This window comes from Talpa europaea (genome assembly GCF_964194135.1).
Source record: "Talpa europaea genome assembly, chromosome: 5".
NCBI classification, from domain to species: domain Eukaryota; kingdom Metazoa; phylum Chordata; class Mammalia; order Eulipotyphla; family Talpidae; genus Talpa; species Talpa europaea.
Window position 1 is genome coordinate 104,233,551 of NC_140071.1, and position 26,706 is coordinate 104,260,256.

Here is a 26,706-nt window from a genome sequence, read left to right on the forward strand (position 1 = left end):
GTTGAATGGCATGACATGTGTTAACCCTAAACCTGTAATTACAATAAAATATGAACTTATCATGACTAATATCACTTGGTAGAGAGAAGGCTCTTAAGAGTATCAATTTGAATCAAAACTGAGAAATAATATCTTTCTTTTTGTTTGGAAAACAGAGAAATTCGTTTGTGTCACATCTCATCAAAGCTTCTACATCAAACTACATCATGTTAAACAAGATAATTCTACTGTTGATGCTTCAGATAAGTCTCCTAGGAATCTCTCTTGGTGGGAATGTTCTGATTTGGCCAATGGAAGGTAGTCATTGGCTAAATGTTAAGATAATTATAGATGAGCTGATTAAAAAAGAGCACAACGTGACTGTCCTAGTTGCCTCTGGTGCACTTTTCATCACACCGACCGCTAACTCATCTCTGACATTTGAAATATACAAGGTGCCTTTTGGCAAAGAAAAAATTGAAGGAGTAATTAAAGACTTTGTTTTGACATGGATGGAGTATAGACCATCTCCTTCAACTATTTGGAGATTCTATCACGAAATAGCCAAAGTTATCAATGACTTCCACATGGTATCCAGAGAAATCTGTGATGGCGTTCTCCAAAATTCACAACTGATGGAAAAGCTGAAGAAAAGCAAATTTGAGGTTCTAGTGTCAGATCCAGTGTTTCCTTGTGGAGATATAGTAGCGTTAAAATTAGGAATTCCATTTATATATTCCTTGAGGTTTTCTCCCGCCTCAACAGTGGAAAAGCACTGTGGGAAGGTACCATTCCCTCCTTCCTATGTTCCTGCTATTTTATCAGAACTCACCGACCAGATGTCTTTCACTGACAGAATAAGAAATTTCATCTCTTACCATCTACAGGACCACATGTTTAATACTCTTTGGAAATCTTGGGATTCCTATTATAGCAAAGCTTTAGGTATGTAGCTTTTTAAAATTATTATTATTTGAATTTAAACAAAGCTTTTTATAACCTCGTTTTTATTCCCCAGGACTATTCTTTTTCTGTCTTATTTATTGATCACTACCTATTTCCATCATTTGGCTTCTTTATATCATTTACAATATAGGGCCTCCCTGGTGGTGCAAGGGGTTGAGCACAGCTCTGTGAAGCTATCTGTGGCCTCTGCAGCATGAGTTCAATCCCTGGCCAGCCAGGGAGCTACCCGGATAATGCAGCAGACCTGTCCTGTCTCGCCCGCTGCTCCCCTCAGCAGTGTATTTCGGTCATTCTGCCTTCTGTCTCTGGTGAATCCTCTCACCCCCTGCAACTCTAGCTGACACCCTGGCTCTTGTATGCATAAATAACAAAAGAAAGAAAGATAAAAGACAATATGCTTCAGAGCTGCAATAGGAGTTCTTTTTGTTTCCTAATTTTGTGTACTTGAGGATACCAACATAACTGTAAGTTATTTCATGGGTAAGATAAATTGACAAAATGAAAATAAAACTGGATTCTCATTCATTTAAATATTGCACTGAATATGGAAATTGCCAAGAAATTTTAGTGGTGTATGGGGAAAACTGAAAGAGATTAAGCTTTCCAGAAGTCCATTATGGACACATAGGGGGGTGTGTGTGTATGCTTAAAAGTATCTATTAAATAGAAAATTTCTGATCATTGCTCATAGATTTCCTACTATTTACTAGGCACTCCTTCAGTGTCCAGAGATTATAACAAACATGAAAATGAAGCCCCTGGCTTCAAGGGCTACACAGTAAACCAGAGCAGTCAGATATAAGGGGAATTATATACAATATTAACAATGTGGATGTGACAAATATGTGTAAAGTTCCGAGCTAGTACAAAGGAGATAGGCATTATGTGGAAGGAGAGAATGAGTCTGAAAAAATTCAAAGTTGAGGTGATGCTCAAGTTTTCTGAACAATACATATGAACTTTCCTAAAAATTAAATGTGGGGAATGAAACAGTGAATCCAATGTTGTGGAATCTCAAAAACTCACACATATACTTTGATGATCTTTATTTTTCAATGTTAAAGTGCGAGCTGAACAGACAGGGGGGAGAAAGCTGGAGATGTTAGGATTACAAGAAAGAATTAATTCAATTAATATTTACTTTTAATGTATTTTTCTCATGGTAACAGTAATTTACAAAATTATATGATTCAGAAATGTATGTTCACACTTCTTCGGATGTATGTTGCTATACCACATGCACCAGCAAGGCACCTGTGGTCCTCCAACATAGTCTATTGTACACCCTCTTCCATTTGCTCCCCATCCTACTCTCAGCCTCTTGAAGCCCCAGTTTTGTGTCAGTTTTGGGGAGGTTTGTTTTTGGTTTGATTTTGACTCTTTGTTTATATTCCACCTGTGAGTGAAAACATCTGATATTTCATTTAGCATAATCCCCTCCATATTGAGATGATGGAAGAGTTCATTTATTTTTAGAGCTGAGTAATATTTCATGTGTACATAAACCACATTTTCTTAATCCACACCTCTGTCCTTGGGCACTTAGGTTGTTTCCAATTCTATGCCAAAATAAATAAATAAAATCTTTAAAAACAAAGAAACAAAAAACTCCTATATCTTTTTGGCTAGGAAAGTCTTTATTATTTCTCATCCATATCTTTAAGAGAGTCTATATTTGTGTATTTGAATACTTCAATTCCATCACTCTTTTTCCATAGGTTTTCTCAGAAAAGTCTGATGTAAGCCTGAAGGGAGTACTTATATAGGTTATTTGCCTTTTTTTCTAGCCAGTTTCAACATTTATTCTTTGTCTTAAATTCTTGATAGTTTCACACTCTGTGTCTTGGCATACGTCTCATAACATATAAATAACCAGATGTTATTTTAGTTTTATGGACGTGTATATTTAGTTTGGGAAGTTTTCCTCTAATTGTTTCTTTATATAAGATTTCTGCTCCCCTCTCTGCTACCTCATTTCCTTCTGGATAACTCATTATTCTTATATTTCCTTTTGTAATAGAGTCAGATAATTCTTGAAGTATTTCTTCATTTTTTTCCTTCATATTTCCTTTTCTTCTTCCACCTTGGTACTTTGTCCCTATCATACTCACATATCACTTTCACATATCATTTCATATGACCACTGATTCAGTCTTTAATTGGTCTACTCTACTTCTATAGCTTTCAGATTTTTCTCCCTCCTGTGTAGTCCTCTTTATATTCTGAATCTCTGTTATTTTCTTAATTAAAGCTTCAATTTCTCTTTGATGTTCATTAATTATATTTGTAAGGTCATTCATTTATCTTTCTGAGTTTTCTTATATCTCTTTAATCAGTTTTCTGTGTTTTAATTTCTTTGAATTTCCTTATCATAGTGATCTTGAAATCTATAACTTATAGAAGGATAAAATTTTACATGTTTTTGAGGTTGCATTCTGGAAGGTTTTTATCTCATTGTGATGACACATGTCCTTGAGGATCAAGATGCCTTGTATTATATTTTCTATGAAAGCATGTCCCTATATTTTTTAAGAGTCTATAATAATAACTTAGAGATTTGCAGTACTACTTTTCCAGTAGATGGCACTGTTTCCTTGTTTGTTTTTTAAATTTTCCCCAGAGTTATATTATTTTAGAGGTTTGGCCTCTTTCCAAGCTATTGTAGATCTGAAGATGTGATCCTGTAGCTGCTGGGTCAATGGTGAGAAAGTGCCTGAATGCTGTGGAGGTGGGGGTAGGGGACTGGTTCATGCCTGTGACACTGTTGATGTCCTTCCTCTCTGTGGTCCCAGAGTCCAATCTCTGTAGATTACACACTGTCAGTGTGCCTTACAAGGTTAATGCCAGCCTGGAAGGATAGGGTATATGGAACAATGCTCTTGTTCCATTCACTGTGGACCTAGATTCTGGGAGTACATCAGCTCCTTAGCACATACATACCCTCAGTCAATATTATGTGTCTCCTTACCAGTTAGGCCCCCTCTCTGGGCTTGCAATCCTTGTGGGAAAGTTTTTAAGGCCACAATCTCCAGGCATTTCTCTCCACCTACCTCTTGCTAAATGAAGCAAGAATCTCCTCATTGTGCTTTCTGGTACAGTCTGTGCTAATCCCCCACATACAAGAGATTTTCCAGTTCTGCCCCATGCCAAAGGACCTTCTGGTATAGAACTAGTGTGGTCTAATTTCGGATTATTTTCCTGGGAACAAAACAAGAAACATCCTTAAATGCCATCTTTGACCAAAAGCTTAATAAATATTTTCAAATGTCCTTATATGTCATGCTAAGCATTTTTATTTTATGGGAACCAAACTGTGAAGCATTTCAAAGGATATAGTATGACTAGACTGTATTTTATCTAAATCAGTTGAACAGACATGTACCTTGAGTAGATGGTTGTTAAACTGTGGCGTACTGCAAGGAAGAACGTATTAGAACAGGCTCTTGATAAACAATTTTCACTTACTCATATGGGACCGTGGAAAAGTAATTAAGTCTCTTTGTACTTTGCAGTTGTTTATGTTATCTCTAATAGAGCTCCTGAAAGGACTAAATTTGTTAACATATAACAGGGACTTTCAAATAGTGTCTAGGAGAAACTAACCAGCAAGTATTGGTAACTGATCAAGTGAAATTAATAAAAGTTGCCGGTAGTAGAAGATTATTAAGAAGGGTGATGACGAGGTTAAAATGATTTCAATATTTCTGATTTCAGTAACTGAAAAAGGGCACAATTAACCGAAATGGTGAATATGTGAGAGAGATGATTTGGGAATGAGAATGATGCATTCCATTTTGGGCAAAGTGTATATGAAGTGCTTTGGGGAATATCTGGTTAAGTCCAGTAAGCACTTGGATATATGGGATGAAAATGAGAATGATAGGGAGTGCCATTTGTGAGAAAGTTAAGTGTCATCTAAATAAGAATGGTATGATTTTACTCTGATGATCACCTAATTTCCAAGCTTCCTGCTTTCCTTTTATATGCAGCTTGCTTGACAGAATAATTAATTTCTATGCTATACTTTGTACATGTAGAATAATAAATGCTTTTTTATTTCTTTTTAAAATTTTTAATATATTTTATTTTATATAATTCTTACATCATTTTTTCATTTTTGCACAATGTATGCATTTTCATTTTGGTTATATTCCTCATACAATTCTGCTCCCCTTATTTTGACCCTAATCCCTTCTCTTCTCCTCCCCTCCCTCTGTATTGTGTCTCTGGTTTATAGTTGCTTGTTGATTTTGATTTTTTTCTTTATTATAATTAGCCCTTTTCCTGGTCCCTTATTTAGGTTTTCTAAATTCCTGCTATGAGTGAGACCATCTGGTATTTTTCTTTTTCTTTCTGGCTTATTTCGCTGAGCATGATCCCTTCCAGATCTATCCATGTTGCTGTACATTGCATGAGTTTATCTTTTTTGATTGCTGAGTAATATTTCATTGTGAACCCATTGTGATCCAGTCATTTATTTTTGGGCATTATAAATGCTTTCTTATATAGCATATTTCTGAAACTGTCAAAAATCAAATGATTTAAAGTTAAGCATTAGGCTTATGTTATCTATATTCCCAGAAAGCTAAAATCATTTCACAGTGCATATTACACTCATATTTTGAATAGTTTTAGATTTTGAATATCCAATATTTTAACATGATTTCATGATAAGCCTCACAAGCATGCACTTAAAACCAATGATATTCATAGAGATAAAATCTTTCCCATTTTTGACAAATTGTGTTTCTATGTTTGTTATTAAGATTTGAGGTTTAAATCAAAAAAGATAAATTCATGCCATTTTCAGCAACATGGATGGATTTAGAAGGGATTATGATCAGTGAAATAAGCCAGAAAGAAAAAGAAAAATATCACATGGTTTCACTTATAGGAGGAATGTAGGGGAAACAAATAAGGGATCAGGAAAAAAAATAACTATAACAAATTAAAAAACAAAATTAATAGGCAACTATAAATCAGAAATATTTTGTAGGGGAGGGGTAGGGAGTGAGATCAAAACAGTAGAGGGAAGAGCACAAGGGACTATGATGATGGTGCATGGATGAATTGGTGGTGGGAATTCTAGAGGGCCTACACCTGAGAGGAGAAAGCATACAAAAAGGAAGAATGATGTAAACAATATAAAAGAAATTTAAAAAAAGATTTGATGCTTTAACTTATTATTATTAATACAACAAAGTAAGTTTGCACTTTCACTCATTTTAACACAATAATGATTTCAAAAAATTGAAGGAATTAAATATTCTATATATACTGCAGAGCTTGCAATGTTGTCTGCAAAGCTTTCAATGTTGCAATGTTGTCTATCTAGATTGTGAGATCTAGAGATGTTTATCAGCTGATGAATCAAAACCCTAAAAGGCATTAAAAATTAAAATGAAAAAGTACTATGTGCAAAACAGTAGGTTGCGTATATGTGTTGAAAAGAGAATATTTGAGGTTCCTCTGTAATGGTAGCTATTGACAGTCTTCTTTTCCACAAATCTCTGTTCTAAAAGAGTTAGATAATGGATCTCTAGCAATCAAAATAGTTATGCATAGTTTAGTATAGAATGAGTATGAATTACTAAAAATAAAAATGTAAGATAAAAAATAATGTGAAAATGGTTACTTAAACTGATAATCAACAGAACTTATCATTTCCTCTGGATGTCTTCAATAAACAGTTGATCCAAAACTTAATATATGCTTATCTCCTGGGATATAAATAAAGACCTAGTTATCTGTCTTTCACAGAGAATAAGCAATAGTAATTATAGACAAATATTTAGGTATCCTATGATCACAGAAGTGAATTGTCAACATCATAGAGCTAAAACAGGATCTTAAAAATGAAGAATGAAGATGAACAAATAGCAATGTCATGAGATAATAAAATTGTCAAGCTCTGCAAAAACTCTTCACTGTCCTTATACATATAGTAAGCTAACAATGCCATTTGAATATGTGTGACATCTCAGTTAATATGATAAAGGAATGTACATGGAAAGGTCCTCAATCACAATGTATATTTACATTTTTTATTTCATCACTTATGCCTTTATCCACTATTTTTTTCTCAACCTTTGAATAATTGTCATGATTGCAGTGTTTCGTATTCATGTTGGTAAGGTTATACTTGGATAAATCTTCTCAAACTCTCAGTCTCAGAATATCATTTCATTGTATTTTGCTTGTAAGTTAATGCTGGTAATAAAACCACACTCTTCTACTAGTTTTAAGACATGAGACTAATCTTTCCTAAGGTTGTTCATGGGAATGTAACAGGGATTTCTAAAAATGTTCTTACCCTCTAATTTTGATTGTATCATGTTTCTAATCAAATTATAGTCTTCCCACTGAGAATGACTATTTAAGTTTGTTTTACTAAAACATAATATACTTATTGATGCCCAGGGACATGAGCACTCATACCCAAAAAACCAGGTAAGAAGGAAAAGTATTGATGAGACAGAGAAATTAATTTTTTATGCTATACTTTGTACATGTAGAGTAATAAATGAGAATGATAAATGGAACTAAATTGCAAAAGCAATTTATTTCCAATTTGTAATTTGAATTTAATTTTTACTTTAGCTTGAATATACTAATCAAACTCATTGAAACAAATTCATATTCACTTATGCCTCAAATTATCACACCTGACTGAATAAATAGGACACCTTTCTGTAAGATTACTTTTGGCAGTGGAATGCAAAAGAACCAGAGTGAGTCCTTAATCTCTCCTAATTGCTAGGAATTGGATATTATAATGTCAAAATCACTACTTATTTCAGGTCACAGGTATGTTAGTTCAAGCTCATGGATATCATTTTAGAAATAGCAGTTACCATTTTTTGATTGCTTCCTATGCACTAGACTGTGATAAATACTTCCTATGTATTATATCTCTTAATTTTTGCAAACAATTTATAAAGAAAAGCACTAGTATTATATATGAGAATATCAAGACTTGGAAATATCAAGCATGCTAAAATTATATAGATCCTAGTTTGAGAAATAGTTTCTAAATTTAAGTCTTTTAGACACCAAAGCTTCTAGAAAAATTTTCTCTCTTTTAATTTTTCAAGTACACATCAACTACACAGGACATTTTAGATTTAAACTTTCTTGGATACTTCTTTCATTCAATGAATTTAGCTTTTAAAATGTAATATTCTATCTTTGACCTATTTCATACTTGCTGAATGGAGTTTAATTGGGCCATGTTATCACTAGGTAATTTGCTATTCCTTTAGGCATAGGTCTCCATGTATCTCTGTTGCTAGGTTGGGTTGCCTAGGAATAGCTTTCTTGTCCTAAACAATCTTTAACTGAAAATAAAAAGTTTTCTGCAGATACCAAATTAATTTCTTAAAATTTGAAGCAGGTAATTTCATTTTTATGTTCATATTAACAACAAAAGACATCAAAAATTGGGAAAATATTTTGGGAAAGAATAGTGTAATATTTTAATGCCATGAAAATATTTATAATCCACAAACATTACCTACTGTCATGAATAATTTTGCCACTATAACAGCAAAAAAGTTTTATTTTTTGGTCATTAATATTTTTATATTAGATTTATATATATTATATGTAAATAATTAGGTGAATAATCTCTAATAACTAATACTATGCATATTAACAATAGAATATTTTGCAAACATATTCAACTAAATAGAAAAAGTAACATATCTTCAAGAAAACTTATGGCCATAATATTCAGATCTTTTCATGAAATAGGTACTACTGAGTACGAGTAATTAAAGTAAAATAAGTGCTGGGGCCTCCCCGGTGGCGCAGCGGTTGAGCACTGGGTTGCGAAGCTGCCCGCAGCCTCTGCGGCGCCGGTTCGATCCCCGGCTGCTCCCAGGCCACGGGAGGAGGGTCCCACATGGCGCATAGACCTCTCCTGCCGCCCACTGCTCCCCTCAGCAGTGTACTTCAGTACTTCTGCCTGCTATGCTCCCTGCTCTGGCTCTGGTGAATTCTCTCACCCTCCCGTGTTTCTGACTGTACCCAGTGCATGTATAAACAAAACAAACAAACAAATAAATAAATAAAAACATGCTTCTATTTAAAAAAAAAAAAAGTAAAATAAGTGCTAAAAGTGAAAAAAATTTGGATGTTAAATGAATCATTTTTAAAATAAGATTCTCTAAAATACCATATATAACTAACATTTATAGAGCACAATGCTGGTCTAGATAATTTACATACCTTGTTTCATTCAGTCCTTACAACTCTAGGAAATAGGCCCATCATTTTCTCTCTTTCGTATAGAGGAGGCTTAGTAAACTGTCAGACATTAAAATCAAGGAAGTGGTGAAACATTCAATGTCAAAAAGCTCTAGAAAAATATTCAGTTCATATTAACAAAAAAAGGAACAAAAAGAAAATACATCTAAATTTAAGTTTCCAGAGGGCTAACGAAATGCCAATTAAGGAATTGAAATAAAATGGAAGCACTGATGTGAGGAAAAAACTGATAGCTATGAGGAAATTAATTCCTGCAGTAGAAAGACAGATTTCAGACTCTAAGGCCATCTCCAAATTTAAGTGACAATGAAAACTGAATTAGCCTAATTAAATCCTAGCCCTAAGGGCAATGCTCAGGGAGCAAGAAAGATGTTCAAACTAGGCATGAATTTTGGGGGGAAATTGTAAGAAAGAATTTCCAAATAAATGTTTTTATAAGTGTTCTCAATTCAAATGGATAGCATCGTAGATATTTTAAGAAATTTAACACTAATTTTGCACAGATTAGCTACCTTTCTCCAGCAAATGTCAAACATAAAACCTGTTATATATTATTTTGAGAACAATTTTATTACTATATAGAATCCTCCCTTTCAAAGTAAACAGATTGGAATAAAAGTGAGGATTCAAGTACAAGCATAACATTCAAACTGGAAAAATTTTTCAAAGACTGACAGTTTTCATTCATGATATTCATGTACTGATGTTTCAGAGTCTTGTCCTTAAGTTATTTTCTAGGACCTTTAGTTTATGATATGTTATCAAACTTTCATGTATTGAAATGCAATGTTTTTCTAAATTTTACTGCTATAAATTGCTTCTGAAATATTGGATTTATGTAGTAGAACACAGAGGAAAGGACACTGAGCTAAGAACCAGAACACTTATGTATCCAATTGATCTACCACTTGCTGGCATTGTAACTTTGAGACTATTTTAACCTCTCAATCTATTTTCTTATATATAAAATCAAGTTGGACAAGCGGGGTATGCTCTCTCCAGAACGACATTTCTGCTATGCCATGGTTTAAACCTTACTCAAAGTAAGATAAACTCAGAAAGCAAACAAATATGTGACAATTGTAAATCACAGAGCTTCATTTTTTTCATGAAATCAGATGTATTAGCAGAAGTTGTTTTTTCCATTGATGAAATTAAATTTTAAATTTAAAGTTATACCTACTTATGCCCCTAAATATTTTGTCATCTTTTCACAAATTTTGAATTTTCAATTATGAAACATTTGATGTATACAGGAAAACAGAGAATACAGATTGACACCAATGAGATTAAGTACTTTACTAGCAAGTATACTTTGAAAACAACAACACATAATATGTAGAATTAATTTCTGTTGTTTCCTATTATTCTTTATTACATTGGATAATTATTTTATCATTCTGAAAACTAGTTAACATTAAAATATTAACTTCTAAAACTCTTTAATTTTTGTTTGTTCAGGATCATTTAGCAAGTCTACATGTCAATTTGATTCTGAGATATATTTTGATAAACTTAAGTTCTATCCTATTGTTAGTGAGTAATCTCTGTTATATTCTACTAATATTAACCTCAGTAATTGGACAAATATTTTACAGGTAAACTTTGTTGTGCTTTGTTGGTGGTGTTTTGTCTCCTTTTTATTGGAAAGTTATGAAAACAACATTTTTCTTTATGAAAATATTTTATATAGCCTATTTTAATGACCATAAAGATTAGAGCATTATTTTCTATTGTTGTTTTGTTTAAATCTAATTTTAATGATACTTCCATATATACAAATTGAGGCTGACTCTTCAAATGATGCAAATAAATAATTTTGAAAGTTTCTCTCTCCTATCTTTCTCTTTCTTTAACTTCCTATTTCTTTTGTACCCAAGGGCTTGAAATTACACAGTGCAAGGGCTATTAAATGTGGACAGAAAGTCTACCAGTTAATTTCCATTCTCAGTTTCTGATTTCTATCTTTTGATCATTTATTTGTTGTTTTTTTTTTCTTTTAAATGAGAGCCTCTAATAATTTTAACTTTTAAAATAATATCATAATATGGCTATTCTTAACCATTTGATACTCTCTGAGAATCTCAATTGACAGATATCATTATATTCATGTTGACACCCTAATTTCAGGTTTTCAAGTCTAGTCTCCCAGTCAGGAACTGATCCCAGACTCCAGCAGCAGCTCTGACTCCCAACCACTAGACCGCCACTGGTTGGTGTCTCACGAAGACGCAGCAAGACTCTCACTGATGTATAAGCAAAAGCAAAAAGAGAAATAGATATAAGAAAAAAATTATTAAGGAGAAAAGGAACAGAAATAAAGAGGGACTCCCAGGCTGGTGGAAACAGGCTAAGGAGGGGCAAGGGAGCTGAAGTAGAGTCCTGCCTCAGGGAACATACACCTTCTTTCCCTAATTATTCTAAAGCCCTGTCAGTCTCTTTGTGATTGGTTAGTTCTTGGTGGTCTCACTTATTCTGCCTTAATGTCTTTGTACCCAGAATTAAGTCTTGAGTCCCAGAGTCTTTTTTCTTTATTGTCCTTGTTCGGGAATGTTCTGTTGCCCCTAGTTCTGGGGTGTTTATTAGTTCCCTTTGCAATTTGTTACCCTTATCTCTGGAACCCTCCCTATTCCTCCAAGGCTTTTCCTATTCTATTCTGACCCTAGAGCCTATCCACTTGTGCTATGACTCAATGTTAGCTAGTCATTCTGAAATTAGCAGAATGAACTAAATTCTTGTTCTGAAGCAAGCAGTTTGCAAGGCAGCTTTGCAGATCTCTTTGTGAATCCACACAGTACTAAACACATTGGCATCATCACCTCTCATTTTTACACATGAGAAACCAGGACTGATAGGGTCTAGGTAGTTCCCATAGGGTCAGAAAGCTGATAAAAGGGCATTTTTTAAATCTGGGGCTTACCTACATTAAGCTACTCTATCCCTCTTACTGAAGAAAAAACGGTGTTTCCTTGGGTTCTATCTCCTGGATTTCTATATGAAGATGCCAGAGGGAAAAGAGTGAAAAATTTCCTGTAACCAGGAGATAATTTGCTTTATCAACAAAGAAAACTATTTTCTATTAAATGTATAGCACTACTAAATAACACAATTAGTGTAAACCATCTTGAAATATTTGAGCAAACTCCTAATAAATGAAGTTTGCTTTTCATTTTCCCCCCTAAATATAAACATGGGATATGATAATAATGCTGGTTTTGGATATTACCAAAGCTCCCAAAACAAAGACAAGACATAATGTCATAGAAGTCCAGCAATAAGTAAAATTATGTAATAATTATGGCCCCAATTATATTATTTTGTTTTATGTTTTGGGCATGCAACTCAATATTAGTTTCATTATGCATGAAGTGGAACAAATAACTTCTGCCATGCAATTTATAAAAAGGATGGAATTAAACAATGCATGTAAAACATACCTTATAGTAAAATATCCAACCTGATGGCATTATAGGTTTTGGCAAATTTGTTTTAGTAGTAAGAACTGTCATTTTTTTTCAACCTAATTTTGGGAATGATATAATAAATTGAAGAAACATTTTTAAAATCATACCATTACCATTACAGACTACACAGATACTAGATGTCTTGCCTATCTGTTTCTTTTTCTTTAAAATAAGACCATGTTTCATTTGTTTTGGAATAATATTAATGCATATAATAATTTGAATTCTATTATTTCCCTTTAATCTATAGATCAATTGACCTATGAATGAATGTAGCTATCACATTAAGAATTATTTTCTTTGAAAAAAATACCTAAAATAATTTGAAAGTTTCTTTTTATCTTAAAAGATTTACAAGGATGGTTTTCATAACGGATATCACCATGCCTAAGAAGTTTGTCCAGCTACTGGTTTTTTATTTGACTCTGACTGAAATTGTTTTAAGTGGGAATGTGCTAATTTGGCCTACAGATGGTAGCCATTGGTTAAATATTAAAATCATTCTGGAAGAGTTATTTCAAAGAAATCACAACGTGACTGTACTGGCTTCATCAACAACTCTATTCATCAAATCAAATCTGAATTTTCCTGTGAATTTTGAGGTGATACCCGTTTCCTTCAATAAAAAAAATATAGATGACTTGATTGAACATATGATAGCACTGTGGATAAACCATAGACCAACTCCTCTTACACTCTGGACATTCTACAAAGAACTAGGAAAACTCCTAGATACTTTTTTCCGAATTAATATACAAATATGTGATGGAGTATTAAACAACCCCAAGTTAATGGCAAAACTTCAGAGAGGTGATTTTGATGTGTTAGTAGCAGACCCAGTAACAATCTGTGGGGACCTGGTGGCTCTGAAATTAGGAATTCCATTTATATATACATTGAGGTTCTCTCCAGCCTCAACAGTGGAAAGACACTGTGGGAAAATCCCAGCACCTGTCTCCTATGTACCTGCAGCCTTATCAGAACTCACTGACCAGATGACCTTTGGTGAAAGGGTTAAAAATACCCTATCTTATCATCTGCAAGACTATATTTTTCAGTCCTACTGGGGAGAATGGAATTCGTACTACAGCAAAGTTCTAGGTAAGTCTCTGAAACATTTCCTTATTAGTGATTCCAAATACCTTATTTATATTGTTAATACAACAAAAAAGTCTTCCATCCCACTGTATATATCAAGCAGAAATAAATAGATGTACTATATCTTCTTTCAAGTCTTTGATCATTATCTTTGGATAAGTTCCTAAAAAACAGAGTGGCATTGTTAATATGTATCTTACTGCCTAAATGAAAATACTCTTGGTTTTATTTAAGAATACATTTTTAATATGTAAATCGATTTTTAAATATATACTAAAGTACATTTAAAAGGATAAATTGTGACTGCCAAAAAATAGCCTGGCAAACATCTAAAAGTGGTAACAGGATTTATAGTCTCTTTCCATATTCTTTGTGCGTAAAAAACTTTAAAAAGCCTACGATCAGGTTTTGGAAACCTGACTTTATACCCTTCTCTGTCTCTCATCTCTCCACTCTTCGGTGCTCCTAGACATTTAAACAATTTTTTTAAAAAGATTTATTTATTTATTTATCAAGCACTGGGTACAGTCAGAAGCGCGGGAGGGTGAGAGAATTCACCAGAGCCAGAGGGGAGAGCAGAGCAGGCAGACTGATGAAGTACACTGCTGAGGGGTGCAGCGGGCGGCAGGAGAGGTCAGCATGCCATGTGGGACCCTTGCCCTGCTGCTGGGGATAGGACCTTCACTGCAGAGGCTGTGGACAGCTTCGCAGCCCAGCGCTCAACCGCTGCGCCATCAACCGCTGCGCCATTGGGGAGGCTCACTCCTAGACATTTAGACTAGCACTGTTTTCAACTTAATTTCTCAGTACTTTTTTTTAAAGATTTATTTATTTATGCATACAAGAACTGGTGTATAGGCCAGAGGTGTGGGGGTGAAAGGATTCACCAGAGACAGAGTGGAGAGCAGAACAGGCAGATCTACTGAGATACAAGTTGAGGGGAGCAGCAGGCCAGACAAGAGAGGTCTGTTACTCCATGCGGGTCGCTCCTTGGCGGGGGATGGAACTCTCTCTGCAGTGGCTGCGGATAACTTCTTCACCCTTTGCACCACCAGGGAGGCCCCTCAGTATCTTTTTGGTAAGCCTCAAATTTCCTTGCTTCACAGAGTCCTTATAAGGATCAAACAAAATAATATAAAATATTAAGATAATTTCCAGTTGGTTGTTTATAGTACTTTTTCTGAGCCATCATGTGTTTTCCTTAATTTTTCTATTTTCTTCTATTTTGAATGCTTTCATGTCTAAATCAATCAATAGTACTAACTTATTAGCTAACAGTAGGAATTAAAAGTTGATACTACCGGTGATACTTTCTTACTAAGGCAAAATGAAAAAATAATGTCCTTTCACACACCTTCAGTCTTCCTTCCTACTTTGAGCTTTTTTCTTCTTCCTTATATGTTCCTTTTTGCGTAAAAATTGTACTTATTTACCAACAATCCAGTATCTATCACTTTTCTATTAGCTCACAGGTCACAAATTCTACTCTATGAACTTCTAGTAAGAAGATACAAATAATAAAATATATAAAATGTTAGACTGATACATGCTGTACAGTAAAATAAGAAGTGGAAATAGTTGTGGAAGTAGGATTACAATTTTAAATAAGGTGGTCTATGAAGATTTCAGATGAAAGATCTGAAGTAAGTGAGGGTGAGAGCCAATAGCATCCCTGGAGGAAAAGCATTCAGGCACAGATATGTGAAAATACAAAGAAATGTGGCAGATTGTAAATGCTGGAATACCCTTAATGTAACTTGACTTTTATTTTATCTTTCACATGTAGAATTAGCATATTTTTTCTTTCCTTGATTTTGAAATATTTTTCATCCAATTTCCATCATGTAAACTTTTTTTTAGATTTGTTTTTATTTGTTTTATTTTTGCATAGAAGAACTGGGATGCAAGCCAGAAAAGTAGGGAGTGGGGGTGTCAGAGGATTCACCAGAGACAAAGTGGGGAGCAGAACAGGTGGATCTTACTGAAATACACTGCTAAGGGCAGCAGCGGGCTAGACAGGAGAGGTCTGCTGTGCATTATGTGGGTTAGCTCCCTGGCCGGGGATCAAACTCAGGATGTATTGGTGATAGCACTGAGACTTAACACCTAGGCCACCAGCGAGGAGCCCCCACCATTTAATTTCAAATAAGGGAAGGTATTGAACATATCAAACATATAAAGAAACAACATGAAAGATCATTAAAATTTGTATATTCTTGGGTCTCCCCGGTGGCACAGTGGTTGAGCGCTGGGTTGCGAAGCTGCCCGCGGCCTCTGCAGCACCGGTTGGATCCCCAGCTGCTCCCCAGCCACCAGAGGAGGGTCCCACATGGCGTGCAGACCTCTCCTGCCGCCCGCTGCTCCCCTCAGCAGTGTACTTCGGTCCTTCTGCCTGCTCTGCTTCCCGCTCTGGCTCTGGTGAATTCTCTCACCCTCCCGCGCTTCTGACTGTACCCAGTGCATGCATAAACAAAAACAAACAAACAAATAAAATAAATAAATAAAACATGCCTCTATAAAATAAAAAAAAATTGTATATTCTTTTGAAGAGATGGTAATTAGAAATTTGAAAGTAAAATTCTGTGTTTATGTACTTAACAATGCAATTTGAGTATATTTTCTTTTTGGCTGTACTCTGTATTTCATATGCCTCCAAAATGATTTGCTTTAAATTTAGATGTTATTCACATGATTTTCCCAATGCATTTGAAATGTGTCCTATAATAACTATCAATGCCCATTTACATATCACATAATGAATATTATAGATATTAAATGAGGTAAGATTAAGTAAGGGAATTATAAAAAGTACCATTGTGAAGGGTCTTGGAAAAAGCACATAAGGTTTTAGGTTTAAGTGTTATTTTCAAACTTTGTGATCTCAGTGTTTTCTCCTTTTTAAAAATGGGGTAATTATTTCACTGTATTCTTTAGGATGATCATGTGACATCATGTGTCAATTTGCTCTGACAATTATAAATAATAGGTTTATGTTGAACATTATTTACTACAAAATGCCCATAAACTCTGCAGTGGCGAGGCTCTAATTATTACAGTCGGGACTGCATACACAGAGCATAGTCAATAAATACCAATAGAAAAATACATGGCCTCTGAAATATATTAATCCTTCCTTCACAAAGGAAGCCACCTGAAATTATATAATGTGTGAAGAAACCTTTGTAAAGCAAAATTTTCCAGACTTCTTATTTTCACAGGATGTTCATTTCATTTCAGAAATATCACATTTTTGGAAATTAAATCTTACTTACTTAAATCCTTTCTATTCTTCATGTTACTAAGCATATTTTGGCAGCAAATTTTGCATATTTTATTTCAGATAGAATTATACTGCTAAGAAAAACTGGTAAAATCCAGTTTGTCTTTAGCTTGCAATTACATTCTAAAAGTATTAGTGACACCAGGTATCTGAAAACTAATATATAGGCAGGTGCCTTATATATCCTATTATTATATTTGAACACATATCAGATTTCTGTGTAGTTTCCATTACAATGGCTATTTATTTCAAAAGGAAAAGTTGACTAGAAGTAGAGCATGTTTAAATGCAGTAAAGAAAAGTTCCAAATATCTATATTAAAGAAAATAGAAGAAATAAGGAAATATCTAACAGCATATTTAAAAATTCCAGCATATCTAAAACTACCAGTGAGGAGATCTTAAAGTTTATGGATGTAGTAAATAAAAATTGTTACCAATTAAAATTTAAATATGCTTCAAATACCTAATCAAACAGATGACATTCTCATATCTGGGAATATGACATTGTTGCTACACTTATCCAAGAATTAATCTATTATTACATCTTTCCCAGACACATCTAGCATGCTCTTCTTGATTTTTAAATGCGCTTTTCTAATAAAATGAACCAATCTGAGGGGATGTGAACTTACTCCCCTGAATCATATACACTGCTGTAAACCAATGTTTACAATAAAAAAAAATGAACAACATTCCTTAGAGAAATGGTTTATATTAAAGTTGAAGCAGTGAAAATAAGAGGTAAGCTTAAACTATCTCATGGTATTAGAAAGTAAAAGTTGTTGAATTTAATTTCTAGGAATCCTTTTTGGTATTTTAGCAGATTTTTCATAATGACTATTTTAAAAAAATGGAGTCATGTTGAAAGGACACAGGAGACAATATGCACAAAATTTCTAAAATCTGCAATAATTTGAGCAATATGAAATAATGGTAATAGTGGAATTCATAATCTAAAATAAAATTTTGAGTCATACTGCTATAAATAACTGAATAAATAAGTAATTCCTTAATTTCCAATTAATATCTCCAGAATGAATGTGAAAATTTTAAATTGACTGGGTTTTTTAAAAAAGATTTATATTATTTATGCATGCAAGAACTGGGGTGCAGACCAAAGGTAGGAGTGTGTGTGAGAGGATTCACCAGAGACAACGGGGAGCAGAACAGGCAGAAGTACTGAAATACACTGCTGAGGGGAGCAGCTAGTGAGACAGGAGAGGTCTGCTGTGCCATGTGGGCTGCTCCATGCCTGTGGTGGGTGGGCGTCGAACTCGTGCTGCGGTGGCTGGCGACAGCCTGACGGCCCCATGTCTTTAAACCCTGCGTCACCAGGGAGACCCTCGACCAGGTTTTTAAAGTTAAAATTTTACATAATCAAAATAAAATTATTAAAAGTAGGAATTTTTATGAAAGATTTGTCAATTAGCCTGCCAATGTCATTTTTTTTCTCCCAGTATTCTACCCAAGTCCTCTTATCTCCCCCCTTTTCATTTATATTCCTCCAACTGTGATAGTTCCATTTATGGGGACTAGTGACTAATTATTTTCTAGACTATCCCTCAGTTGGGTTTTCCTATTATTTTCTAATGATTAGAGTGAGGGTATGAATTTTTGGTACTAATTCTACAGAAGTAATCTTGTGTTCTTCACAGTGAGGCATTTAAAGAAGTACATGTTATAGATAAATTTTTACTAGTGACAATTTTAATCACAATTTTGCCCTTGGTAATTATCAAGTATATTGTAGGGAGTTTCTTAAAACTGTATGAGTCATACTAATCATCTGATTGCACAGATGCAGTAAAATTCCAATTACTAACCACAGAAGGAAACATAAAAATTGAAAATCCCAATTATTCAAACACCCAATAATAAATGCTTCAGGTTATGCAGAATTCTCTATACTTCATTTGTAACATTTGTAACATTACCTATAAAATGATTATTAAAAAAATAAAAGTAATTGGAAGATTTTACTAAAAGAACACAAATATCAGACTTAGTTTTTCAGTCTGATTTCATGGAAAAGGAGAGGACACACCAAGTACGTAAAATCAACATCTAGATTCAGACATCTTAGTCTATTCTCTGTTTCTATTAACCATTCTATAGTATTTCCTATTCCAAGACTTTATTCAAATCTTAATTCTAAATAATATCCCTAGATTTATCTTCTAGCTCACTAGTTATTTGTATAGCTGTATCTAATTAACCATTTATCCATTGAGTTTTTTATTTAATTTGTTGACTTATTAATTTTAAGAAATTCTCTTTGATTCCTTAAAAATTTTTCACAATTACTCTTTTTAGTCTCTTATTTCTTACTCATATTTTCAGGTTTCACTTTCATATGGTTAAGCACATCATTAAAAATAATTTTATATTTCATTATAAATAATCCTCATATTTCAAATCACTGCATTAATATTTCTTTCACCTATTGCCTTTGCTGATTTTTAGTCATGAAACCTATTTCCTTGTAAAAGGTATCTGTTTTTTTTAACTCGACATTTTATCTTTTTTTTTTAAGATTTATTTATTGATTGATTGATTGATTGATACATACAAGCACTGGGTACAGTCAGAAGCGCCGGAGGGTGAGAGAATTCACCAGAGCCAGAGCAGAGAGCAGAGCAGGCAGAAGGACCGAAGTACACTGCTGAGGGGAGCAGCGGGCGGCAGGAGAGGTCTGCGCGCCATGTAGGACCCTCCTCCGGTGGCCGGGGAGCAGCCGGGGATTGAACCGGCGCTGCAGAGGCTGCGGGCAGCTTCACAACCAAGCGCTCAACCGCTGAGCCACGGGGGAGGCCCCTCGACATTTTCTCTTTGAGGTCAGGGTCCAAGTTTCTTCAAAGAAGCATTTCTAGTTTGAATTTGAACTGGGAATCCATGTGAAGAGTGACTGTTAAGTATTCTAAGGGTAGATTTTTTTAATATACATAGTGTCAAGTAAAATTTTACAGCAATTTTCCTTGCTATAAAATTCTATGTAATAGAACTCATATGGAATAGCTAGGATCAATCTTGGGAAACTAACACTACAAAAATACGCATTTGGGGGGCCTCCCCGGTGGAGCAGCAGTTGAGCGCTGAGTTGCAGAGCAGCCCGCAGCCTCTGCAGTGCCGTTTCGATCCCCAGCTGCTACCCGGCCACCGGAGGAGGGTCCCATATGGCGCGCAGACCTCTCCTGCCACCCGCTGCTCCTGTCAGCAGTGTACCTCAGTCCTTCTGCCTGCTCTGCTCTCCCCTCTGGCTCTGGGGGATCCTCTCACCCTCCTGTGCTTCTGACTGTACCCAGTGCTTGTATAAATAAATAAAAAAAACTTAAAAAAAAAACACTATGTATTTGGAATGGGGATAAGGGTAGGTCTTGGGCAAACTTTCAAACATTCCTACTCCTGGCACAAGAGTATCCTTCAAGGAAAGGACTCAGCTTTGTTTAAGCAATTTTCACATTTTTCATTTTCTTACCAAATCAAAAATGAGTTTTAAAGCGAAAATTTTATATTTTAACCAGAATTTTATTTTATTTTATTTTTTTAAATAATAAATTTTATTTTTATATTCCCCATACAATTGCAACCCCCCCATTCTGACCCCAATCCCTCCCCTCCCGCCCCCCATCCCCCCAAAAGTGTCTCTGCTTCATAGTTTTTTGTTGATTCTGATTTTCACTTTCTTATACTTATAGTTATTCATTTTCCTGGTCCCTTATTTAAGTTTTCTAGATTCCTGCTATGAGTAAGACCATCCGGTATTTTTCTTTTTCTTTTTGGCTTATTTCGCTGAGCATGATCCCTTCCAGTGCCATCCATGTTGCTGCAAATTGCATGTGTTTATCTTTTTTGAATGCTGAGTAATATTCCATGGTATATATGTACCACATCTTCTTGATCCAGTCATCTATTTTTGGGCATTTGGGTTGTTTCCAAAGCTTAGCTATTGTAAACAGTGCTGCTATAAACATAGGGGTGCAGGTGTTCTTTGGAATGGATGTTTCTGTGTCCTTTGGGTAAATACCTAGGAGTGGGATTGCTGGATCATATGGAAGCTCTATGTTTAGTACGTCAAGAAATCTCCACACAGCTCTCCGTAGTGGTTGGATCAGTTTGCACTCCCACCAACAGTGCAGGAGAGTTCCTTTTTCTCCACACCCTCGCCAACATTTGTTGTTGCTAGTTTTTTTAATATGTGCCATTCTCACTGGTGTAAGATGGTATCTCATGGTAGTTTTGATTTGCATTTCCCTGATTACAAGTGATGTTGAACATTTTTTCATATGCCTGTTGGCCATTTGCATTTCCTCTTGGGTGAAGTTTCTTTTTAGCTCTTCTGCCCATTTTTTGACTGGATTATTTTCTTTGTTGTTGTTGAGTCTCATCAGCTCTTTGCAGATTTTTGTGATCAGTCCTTTATCATTAGTGTTGGGTGCAAAAATGTTCTCCCAGTTGGTGGGGTTTCTCTTTGTTTTTGTTATTGTCTCTTTTGCTGTGCAGAAGCTCTTTAATTTGATGTAGTCCCAGCTGTTTATCTTTGCCTTCAATATCACTGCTTTGGGTGACGTGTCTGTAAAGATGTCTTTGATGTGCAAATCACATAGTGTTTCACCTATATTTCCTTCTATATATTTTATGGTTTCAGGTCTTATGTCTAGTTCTTTAATCCATTTTGAGTTGATTTTTGTGTATGGTGTGAGGTACTGGTCAAACTTCATTCTTTTGCATGTAGCGACCCAGTTTTCCCAGCACCATTTATTGAGCAAACTTTCTTTGCTCCAATGCATAGTCTTTGCTCCTTTGTCAAAGATTAGTTGACCATGAATCTGTGGGTTTATTTCTGGATTTTCTATTCGATTCCATTAGTCTGTGTGTCTGTTCTTGTTCCAATACCATGCAGTTTTGATGATTATGGCTTTGTAGTATAGTTTGAAGTCTGGGAGTCTGATGCCTCCATTCCCTTCTTTTTTTTTCAGGAGAACTTTGGCTATTCGGGTTTTTTTGTGATTCCATATGAATTTCATCAATAATTGTTCTATTTCTTTGAAGAATGCCATTGAGATTTTGATTGGAATAGCATTGAATCTGTATATTGCTTTTGGTAGGATGGCCATTTTAATAATGTTTATTCTTCCAATCCATGAGCAGGGGATGTCTTTCCATTTCTTTGTGTCTTCTTCTATTTCTTTTAACAGTGTTTTATAGTTTTCTGTGTATAGGTCCTTTACCTCTTTTGTTAGATTTATTCCCAAATATTTGATTTTTTTTGTTTCAATAATAAAATGGATGGTTTTATTGATTTCTTCTTCTTCAGATTTATTGTTTGTGTATAGGAAGGCTACTGACTTTTGCGTGTTGATTTTTATCCTGCCACTTTACTGAACTGATTGATTAGTTGAATTAGTTTTTCTGTGGAGTTTTTGGGATTCATTATGTATATTATCATATCATCTGCAAATAGTAATAGTTTGACTTCTTCTTTTCCTATTTGGATTCCTTGGATGTCTTTCTCTTGTCTTATTGCTCTGGCTAGGACTTCCAGTATTATATTGAAAAGCAGTGGTGAGAGTGGACATCCTTGTCTTGTTCCAGATCTTAATGGAATTGCATTCAGCTTTTCACCACTGAGGATGATACTGGCTGTTGGCTTGCCATAGATGGCCTTTATGATGTTGAGGTATGTTCCTTGTATCCCAAGAATTTCAAGGGCTTTTATCATGAATGCGTGTTGCACTTTGTCGAAAGCCTTCTCAGCATCTATTGATATTATCATATGGTTTTTATATTTCTTTTTGTTGATGTGTTGGATAACTTTGATTGATTATCAGATGTTAAACCATCCTTGTGTCCCTGGAATGAATCCTACTTGGTCATGGTGAATTATCTTATGGATACATTGTTGGATTCTGATAGCTAAAATTTTATTGAGGATTTTTGCATCAGTGTTCATTAGGGAGATTGGCCTGTAGTTTTCCTTTTTTGTGTTGTCCTTGTTCGGTTTTGGTATTAGTGTAATGTTGGCTTCATAGAACGTGTTTGGTATTGTCCCTTCCTTCTCAATTTTTTGGAAGAGTTTGTGAAAGATAGGCACTAATTCGTCTCTGAATGTTTGGTAGAATTCATTTGTAAATCCATCAGGTCCTGGGCTTTTGTTTTTGGGGAGGTTTTTGATTACCATTTCAATTTCGCTGCTCGTACTTGGTCTGTTTAGGTGTTCTATTTCTTCTTTATCTAGCTTTGGGTGATTGTAGAGTTGTAGGAATTTGTCCATCTCCTCTAGATTGTTGAACTTGTTTCCATATAACTGTTCATAGTAGTTACTGATTATTCTTTTGATTTCTGCTGTGTCCGTTGTGATTTCTCCTCTTTTATTTGTGATCCTGTTTATTTGTGCTTTCTCCCTTTTTTCCTTTGTGAGCCTGGCTAGGGGTTTGTCTATTTTATTGATTTTTTCAAATAACCAGCTCTTGGTTTCATTGATCTTTTGGATTGTTTTTTTAGTTTCAATTTTATTTATTTCTGCTTTGGTTTTTATTATTTCTTTTCTTCTACTGGTTTTGGGTTTTTTTGGTGTTCTTTTTCTAGATCTCGGAGCTTCAAGATTAGGTTGTTTCTTTGAGTTCTTTCTTGTTTTTTGATGTGAGCTTCTATTGCTATATATTTTCCTCTTATTACTGCTTTTGCTGCATCCCATACATATAGGATATTAGTGTCCTCCTTGTCATTCAATTCAAAGAATTTTTTAATTTCTTCTTTGATCTCCTCATTAGTCCAGTGGTCTTCTAGTAGTTTGGTTTTTAATCTCCATGAGGTAGAATAGTTCCTTGCCTTCTTTTTATGGTTTATTTCTAGTTTGATGCCTTCATGGTCAGAAAAAGTGGTTGGTATGATTTCAATCTTGGTGTATCCGTTGATGTTTGTCTTGTGCCCCAGTATGTGATCGATCCTGGAGAATGATCCATGCGTGCCTGAGAAAAATGTGTACTCCGTTTTTTTGGGTTTAGTGTTCTATAGATGTCTGTTAAGCCCAAATGCTCTAGGTCCTTATTTAGAGCTTTAGTTTCTTTACTTATTTTTTGTCTTGTTGATCTATCCATTGTTGAGAGTGGTGTGTTGAAGTCTCCCACTACCTATGTGTTTTCTCTGATGTCTGTTTTCAGAGAGGACAACAGTTGTCTGACATATTTTGGTGCTCCTTCGTTTAGTGAGTATATGTTAATGAGTGTTACTTCTTCTTGAAGTATGGTCCCCTTTATCATAATGTAGTGACCATTGGGGTCTCTTTTTATTTTTTTGAGTTTGAAGTCTGTTTTATCTGATATAAGTATAGCTGTTCCTGCTTTCTTTTTTCGCCCATTTGCTTGTAGGATTGTTTTCCATCCTTTGACTTTGAGCCTATTTTTATCTTTTGCAGCTAAATGTGTTTTCTGGAGACAGCAAAAGGTTGGGCTTTGTTTCTTAATCCAGGCTGCAACTCTGTGTCTTTTTATTGAAGAGTTTAGTCCATTTACATTTAGAGTTAATATTGATATGTTAGCATCTGTATTTGCCATTGTGTTTGTCTTTCCTTTGATTTTATTTATTTATTCTTTTAATAAATTTTTTTTTTTTTTTGGTCTTCTTTCGTTGTTACTCGTCCCTCTGAGGTTCTGGCCTTAGGATTCCTTGTAGTATTTTTTGGAGTGGGGGTTTAGTCGTAATGAAATTCTGGAGTTTCTCTTTGTCTGGGAAGGTCCATATTCTTTCTTCATAGAGGAAGGAGAGCTTTGCGGGGTAGAGTATTCTTGGTTGGCATCTGTTTTCTTGGAGTCTGTTGACTATGTCCCTCCACTCTCTCCTTGCCCGTAGTGTTTCTTCAGAGAAGTCTGATGTCAGCCTGATTGGTTTTCCTTTCAATGTTATCTATTTCTTCCCTCTTGTCAGCTTCATTATTTTTTTTCCTTATCCTGGATTCTTGGGAGCTTTACTATTATGTGTCTTGCTGTGTTTTTCCTTTCATTGTGGAAGTTTGGTGTTCTTCTTGCGTCTTTTATATCAATTTTCAGCTCCTTCTTCGCATTTGGGAAGTTCTCTTCAATTATCTCCTGGAATATTTTCTCTGTTCCTACATCTCTCTCCTCTCCTTCTGGAATTCCTATAACTCTTATATTTCCTTTCCTCATGGAGTCAGATAGTTCCCGAAGTCTTTCTTCGTTCTTTTTCCTTCGTACTTCTCTTTCCTTTTCTGTTTTGGTTCTTTTTATTTCTGTGTCTTCAAGAGTACTTATTCGTTCTTCCATTTCATCTATTCTGCTTTCATTGCTTTTCCCAGAGTTCTTTAGTTCCTCCATTAATTCTTTGATCTCCTGCGTTTCTTTTGCTTCCCTCTTTACGGACTCAATTTCATTCTTCTGACCGTTGTTTTCCCTCTTTAGGGACCCAATTTCATTCTTCTGACCATTGTTTTCCCTCTTTAGGGACTCAATTTCCTTCTTCTGATCATTGTTTTCCTTTATGACTTCTGCCACTTTTTTAATCAGGGCAATTTTAAATTCTCTTTCTGGAAGGCTCAGAAGTTCTTCCAAGTTACTGTCATTGCAATCTGGAGGGTGGTTTTCTTTTTGTGGTGTGCTTCTTTCCTGAGTCATTGTTAGGTTGCGTGTGGTTCTTCTACTCCCTACTGTCTGTTTTCTAATTTGTCGTATGCATTGGGACACTGTGTTGCTCGGACTGCCTGGCATCTTGGGTGAACTTCTCCACTCCCCTCTGGCTCCTCCAGGAACCATCTCTGGCTTCTGGGGGAGCTTTCTGCTGGTTTTAGGCAGTCTTTACTGAAGAAATGTCCCTGTTCTAAACTGGCGAAGCGGGACACAGTCCCTGCGCATCCGGTCTCAGGCACACTCTTCTGAGTGCCCGGTCTGCCCCAGACGTGGGTGCCTGCTCCCTCTGTGGGCTCAGACTGCTGGTTGGAAGGGGCCTGGCGTGGGCTAACTTCCCAGCTGGCCATTGGGTCCTCCAGAAGCCTTCTGCCCTTTTCAAGAAGTCTTAAGAAATTTCCCTGTTCTATGGGTGTTAGTGACTTTTTTTCTGGTCGCTAGGTGGCACCAGAGATCCCTCCTATTGTCCTTGGGGGGCTGTTTTTCAACCCCCCCACCCCCGTGGGACAGGGAACAGAGAGCGAGAATGGTAGGGTAAACCTCAACGGCTTTGGGGTGCTGTGTCTGCCTTGTGCCCCACCGTCGTGGAGAACCCACGCCCAGAATTTCGTGCCCCGGGTCTCAGTTCAAAGCCCTCAGGTCCAGGACGCGGGCTGTAGCCCAGTTCAGTTGCGCGGGAATGGTGCCTTTTGCACCCGCTCCCGTGCCTGGGCGCCTGGTTCCTGCTTACTCAGTGAGGAACTTTCACCCCCCGTGAGGGCCTCCCCGAGTCTCCCCGCAAGCCTAGGTCTCAGGCGCGGGGACCTGGGCAGCCACGAACCCGGTCCGCGTTTGCTTTTCAAGCACCACGCGCACCGCTTTATGCGCAAGCTTACTGGCAGCCCTGGTTGTGTGCGGGTCTCCCAGGGTCTTTGTCTCTAATGGCACCTGGAGCCGTTCGCTCACCGCCGTGGCGAATCCTGCAGGGTTCTCCACAGCTCCTGTTCACGTGGTGTGGTGGCTGCAATAGTTCC

At 35.8% G+C, this 26,706-nt stretch overlaps 1 protein-coding gene across 4 annotated transcripts in view; it reads left to right on the forward strand.

Annotated features, from left to right (window-relative positions):
• Positions 1 to 206: 206 nt before the first annotated feature.
• Positions 207 to 26,706, forward strand: part of LOC311171435 (UDP-glucuronosyltransferase 2A1) — a gene marked incomplete at both ends in the record, with an annotated part of 44,302 nt that continues 17,802 nt past the window's right edge. For 2 of the 4 annotated variants that reach the window (XM_084234271.1, XM_084234272.1), the window contains 2 exons: positions 207 to 924; positions 13,149 to 13,778. In XM_084234271.1, coding sequence (XP_084090397.1) covers positions 207 to 924; positions 13,149 to 13,778 — 1,348 coding nt within the window. The remainder of the gene's footprint in view (positions 925 to 13,148; positions 13,779 to 26,706) is intronic. The other 2 variants (XM_084234273.1, XM_084234274.1) reach the window with 1 other exon arrangement.